Here is a 6,000-nt window from a genome sequence, read left to right as displayed (position 1 = left end):
GCCCCTTTGTAGGTACATCTCCTTAAGTGTTTGGATAGCCTCACCGTGAGCTGTAATTGTGAATAAAAACTCAGTCCTTTTGAGTCATAAAAAAGAAGTGTGTACATGTGAAGGCATTTTTTCGCCCTTCTCCTCGCTTCCGGTGCGCTGTATAAAACCACGAATATAAAACTTTCCGGTTCCAGTCGAGAGGCCCCTCTCCCGCGCGCGGGCAGCGCCTGTCCACAGGGCAGGCACGGGAATTCAACTTGACCCTAGCAGGCAGGTTTACCCGAGACGCGGGACGAGGGTGTGGTCAGATTTCGCGCGGTTTTCCCGACCTCCTCGGCCACGCCCGCCTGAGACGAGCCCGGCCCAGCTCCACGCGCAATCCTCACAGTCGAGTCCTCCACCGTCCCAGCATTCCCCGCGCCCCTACCATCGAGAGCAGCTTCCGGCGTCGCTGGTGTAGGTGGGTGAAGAAGGAGCGGGCCCTCGCCGCCCTGTCTTAGTTCCTCGCGCTCTCTCGGGCAACATGGCGGGTGTGAAGGAGGCAGCGTCCTGCGGGAACCACCTGAATGGCGACCTGGATCCAGACGACAGGGAGGAGGGAGCTGCCTCTACGGCTGAGGAGGCGGCCAAGAAAAAAAGACGGAAGAAGAAGAAGAGTAAAGGAGCTGCCACAGGTAAAGGGAGTTTTTATGTCTTCCCAGTCCCCGCCGGGATGGCCGAACGGCTCGACTCAGGCCCGGCGGGGCTGACAGGGACTAGGGACTTAGAATCCTGGACTGATTCCCAGGACTGAACGTGTGTCCGGGCCGAGCTGCAGATTTCCAGCCCCGGGGAGAGGCGGCTACTCGCGTGGTATTAGGGACCTGGTGGGGGAGGGGTGGAGAAGAGGGTGCCTCAGCTTCTGTGGGGTCGTTGGGCCGGAGCCCCTGCATTGCCGCCGCTTAGCTCCCACGCAGACAGTGCGACGGACCTGAAGCCGTGCCCAGGGCCCAGCCCTCTCACCTTCCTCGCGGATTGGCCTCCTCGTCAAAAATCTGGTTCTGACCCATACTGCCGCCTCCTTGCTGGAGCAACGTGGGACATATTTTCGTCGAGGGTTGGGGGTGGAGTAACCGAGTCTTAGCGCCTCAGCAGCACCTCCCCCCACCATCCCAGTTTACGGAGAGATTTGTGTGGCGCGCAGCCCTTTTGGGGTGTGTGTGTATGTGTGTGAATGCCCACGCGCTCTTGTTACTGAGTAGTAATAGCAGGATGTGCGGTGGTGCGACTCTTCACCTGCCTAATCCCACAGTATCGTCAAGCTTTTGGGCTTTTAGGCCTGGATTATGATGCCACTTGTAGGCAGTCTGGGTAGGATATTCTGTGGGTCCGAATGGAGCTTTTCTAAATCTACTGGTAAGGCAAGGAAAACAGCTGAAAGTTTTCAGTTGGATTATATTATGAGTTAGAAACTTAATTGTTTGATTGTGAGAAGTCATTGTTTTTGTTGCATCAAGGTCTTGGTTTTAGGAAGAGTTATTTGTACTGTTAAAATCAGCCACAGAAAGAGTGAGAGGGACAGTGGAGAAGCCAGAAGTGATAAAGTGGAGTTGAGAGAGGTTAGAGAGGGTTAACCTGTATCCTTTTGAAGTTTTCATTAGATGGGAGTTGAAGAGGGAGAGCTGTAGGGGCTAGGATGCTTCCAGAGCAAAATTGAATCCCAGGATATAGTCTGGTGGCAGTTCCTGGCTTTCAGATGAAATCCAGACTCTTCAGTTTGTCCTTTTAAGGTGTTTAGCAGACTGACCCTAATATATCTTTAACAGTTCTATCTCTCAGGATGAATTCTCTGCATAGCCAGCATGTCACTTCATTATGTGCTACACGGTAATACTACCTCTTTTTACGCATACATATTACTCATATAGCTACATTCTTACCACTCCTACAGCAGGGCCTGCTCTTGTGCTTAGCTGTTGGAGAAGTTTGTTTTTTAGTAATGGAATGTCTTTTCATACTTATTTTTATTTTACCCAGCCCGGCTTGACAATTTCTTTCTTCCGGAACCCCTGAAGCCCCCAGGGCCCCACAGAAATACTCTTACTAAGGCCTTCAGCATTTATGGCCCATCTTAAGTCCTTGCTTGGTTAATAAATTATTTGTTGTAGTCTAATTGTTAAATACTTTAAAAAAGTTAAAACTACTTAAGGGTAGGGAACAACTTACAGTTTAACTCCTAGCACAGAGAATGTGTAATGAGTATTTTGTTGAACGGGCAGTACCACTTAGATATGGAATATTTTTCTTAAATAAATTTTATTCTGCTTCAAGTAATGTTCTGCTTTTGTTTTATGAACACTTATCAGGAAGACTTAACATGTTTTTTAGAATCCTTAGAACATATTTTAGTGGGAAGATCTTTATTCGATTTGATTTATGTTATTATATTTGATCAGCAGAGCAACAGGAACCTGATAAAGAATCAGGAGCCTCGGTTGATGAGGTAGCAAGACAGTTGGAAAGACAAGCATTGGAAGAGAAAGAAAGACTTGATGACGATGAAGGTAAATGGTTAATTTGATTTTTGTGGTTAGGAAAGCAAGAAAATATGACATTCTTTAACCAAAGTTGCTTATTTGTCCATATAGTCCAATATTCTCTGATGTTTTACTTAACTGATGTTAAAGCCTCAATGTCACAGATGAAAAGGAAAAAGTATTTAGTTATTAGCAACTCTTTTAAAAGTTGGATATGTTGAATGCTCAAATAACACAGATCTCAACTTAAAAAATGTACTTAACAAAAGGCCGAGTAGTGGGTATTAATAAGATAAAATTGAATGCCTGTTTATTTAACTAACTTTTATTGAACAGCTAATATGTACTAGGCACTTAGGATACTTTCATCCATTCTCATTTTACACTCACAAAAACCAAGCAAACAGGAAATGATAGTTATATGATTTGCCCAATGTGACACAGCTAGTTTGTGTAGAATAACAGAGCCAGAGTTTCAAACCTAGCACCTGATTCCAAGTCTATTCCTTTTACTCTATCAAAGGTACTTCTCTTTATTGTCAACGGAGCATGTTGGAGTGCTTCTCAAATCTATTATGAATTTCCTGACCCCAGATCCTTGTGGTATTTTGGGGCTTTTGCCAAAGATTTCTTTAAAGACAGCAACTCTTGGAATTGTAGGAATTGATGCTATCAGTAAGACAGTGGAGGGAGTGATTAGTTAGGAGAACTATTTTTATTCTACAGCCTCTTTTGGCAGAAGAGGAGATAGGGCTTCCCCATTCTTAATTATCTATTGCTATGATCTACTGTTCTGCCTCAAGAACTGCCAGCTTGGGCTTATGCCTTCCAGTCCTTAGCAACAAATACGTGCTGTACTTTATCATGTTAGGATAATGCAGAGCAGTTGTTTTTCCTTTAGAAGGATAAATTCTCTGCCTTCAAGGAGCTTACAGTCAAATTTAGTGGAAAAAAGTGCCAAGAATTGTTACCAAACCCGGACACCAGGTTGCGGCAAAGGAAAGTACAGCGTTTATTGCAAAATGCCAAGCAAGGAGAATAGGCAGCTCACGCCCAAGAGACCTGAAGGCTTTTAGAGAAGGGTTTTTAAAGGCAACATTAGAGGTGAGGGTTGCCAGGTGCCTGATCAGCTTGTGGACATTCTTCTGATTGGTTGGCTGTGCAGTAACAGGGTGACTTTTTGGGAATCTCAGTTATAGTTTTCTGGTTTCAACTGATCTGGAGTCTGTGTGCTGGTGGTCAGCATGCAGCTAACTTTTTCCACCTGGTTTGGGGGGGTTAGTATCTGCAAACCAACTCAAGGATATGGTTCAAGATATTATCTGTAGCCCTTGAGGAGAAACTAAAGGTCCTTTGTTTTTAATGGCCAAACTATTATTATTTAGTCTTGTTTGATTGTTTTCCTTTGTTTTTGCATTTTTCTCATGTCTCTGATTAAATTTGCTCTTTGGAACTCAGGGAAAGCCTAAGAGTCTAAAGCTTTTTTACAAAAGAGGTGGGAGACTTGGGGTCAGTCCCTGAGAAGGCCCTACAGGGTCCTGCTTGGTTTCAGATTCAAGGGAATAGTTAGCTTTTCCTTTTCCTTAAGCAAATCTCTTGTCCATTCTGCCTTGGTCTATGCTTCAGATTATAAACATATTTTGAACTCTTAACAAGAAAGGTATTTGTAAATTCAAGGTAATATAATAGGTTGCTGTTGACCCACTGTGTGTAGAATATCAATCACAGTGCTAATTTGAAGACAGTGCCTGCCTTGTTTCATTACACCTCTGCAAAGTTATATGAATCTCTTGACATTGAAAGAGGAAAGTTTGCTTGTCAGAATGGAAATCTTCAGTGTACTAAAGAAGATTTTAGGAATATCAAATATTTAGGAATTTAGTTTTCTCCAGTTTGGGTTCATTGTTTTCCTAATTCATTTTGATAATCAGGATCAACCAGTACTGTTAAACTGTTGTGGGCTTCCCTGGTGGCGCAGTGGTTGAGAGTCCGCCTGCCGATGCAGGGGACACGGGTTTGTGCCCCAATCCGGGAAGATCCCACATGCCGCGGAGCGGCTGGGCCCGTGAGCCATGGCCGCTGAGCCTGTGCATCCGGAGCCTATGCTCTGTAACGGGAGAGGCCACAACAGTGAGAGGCCCCAACAGTGAGAGGCCCGTGTACCGCAAAAAAAATAAACTGTTGTGAGAAGTCTCTGAGAAGATGGAAAGCTAATATTTCAATATCTTTTTTCTAAAGGAAAACTGATTATTGTGGAGAGACAAAATATAGAGTTGGAAAGATATACTGGTATCTGCAATAAAATTTATTGAAATTTGGAGGTGGAATTGTGGGCTGAATGCTGATGGAAAGCTCATTGGAAGGAATGGGACTTAAAACCAAACAAAAGAGACCATTTTGGGGCAGGACAAAGTGTAGTGAACAGTGCAAACTGGCTTCATTATAAGACGATTCATTGAGGGAGCTTTTGAGCAGTTTTTTTCCCGTCTTTCGTTTGTTTATTCATTCATTATTTGTTTCCTTCCAGTTTTATTGAGATATAACTGGCATACAGTTCTGTGTGAGTTTAACGTATACAGCATAATGATTTGACTTAGATACATCATAAAATGATTACCAAAATAAGCTTAGTGAATATCCTAGTTATTTGCTCTTAGTTATTTTAGTTATTTGTGGGTAGATTAGCATACTTCAGAAATGATTGTTGAAATTTATTGAGCAACATTTTTAGAAATTCAGACACTTAGGTCTATTTTTGATACCTTTATTTAAAATATTTTAACTCACTGTTTAATCTTGGTCATAATCGTATTCTTTATTTTTTCTCAAAGTTTAAGTGTATGGTCATTGAGCTTCAAGCAAAGTTGTTATGAAAACCGACAGGCAGATCATGGCTATTTTGTATATTCTTTTGCCAGCTGTTTTTTTAAATAGTTCTTATTTTTGGTCATCAGGTTCTTTTGAAAATCTGAAAACTGTGAACCTAGGAGAAGTAGAAATTTTTTTGTATACAATTTGATCCAGAAAGAAGGAGAACTCTTTTTCTCTAATAACAACTATGATACTTTATTTATTTATTTATTTATTTATATTGGCTGCGACTGGTCTTAGTTGCGGCACACAGAATCTTCTTTCTTTGAGGCATGCAGGATCTTTCATTGTGGCGCATGGGCCCTTCGTTGCAGCGTGTGGGCTTCTCTCTAGTTGTGGCGCACGGGTTTAGTTGCCCCGCGGCATGTGGGATCTTAGTTCCCCAACCAGGGATCGAACCTGCGTCCCCTGCACTAGAAGGTGGATTCTTTACCACTGGACCACCAGGGAAGTCCCAGGAAAAGATATTTTAAAATATGAGACCCCATTTACCTCTCACTGGATTAGGAATCAGGTGATATTCTTGGTTCAATTTTGCTATTTATCTGTTAGGATTATCTTGGGCATGTCCCTTAAACATTCCTTGTTACCTCATAGGGTTGCTTTAGGATCACATGAGGTC

General features: G+C 43.0%; 1 protein-coding gene across 4 annotated transcripts in view; it reads left to right on the top strand.

Moving 5' to 3' along the window:
- The first annotated feature begins 421 nt into the window (after window positions 1-421).
- Window positions 422-6,000, top strand: part of METAP2 (methionyl aminopeptidase 2) — a 30,688-nt gene continuing 25,109 nt past the window's right edge. Inside the window, exons 1-2 of one of the 4 annotated variants that reach the window (XM_065887059.1) lie at window positions 422-665; window positions 2,427-2,534. In XM_065887059.1, the coding sequence (XP_065743131.1) occupies window positions 515-665; window positions 2,427-2,534 (259 nt within the window). In that variant the 5' untranslated portion in view covers window positions 422-514. The remainder of the gene's footprint in view (window positions 666-2,426; window positions 2,535-6,000) is intronic. The other 3 variants (XM_065887060.1, XM_065887061.1, XM_065887062.1) reach the window with 3 other exon arrangements.

This window comes from Phocoena phocoena, chromosome 11 (genome assembly GCF_963924675.1).
Source record: "Phocoena phocoena chromosome 11, mPhoPho1.1, whole genome shotgun sequence".
Lineage (NCBI taxonomy): Eukaryota > Metazoa > Chordata > Mammalia > Artiodactyla > Phocoenidae > Phocoena > Phocoena phocoena.
Note: the sequence above shows the minus strand (reverse complement) of the source record. Positions and strands in the feature narration are given on the sequence as shown.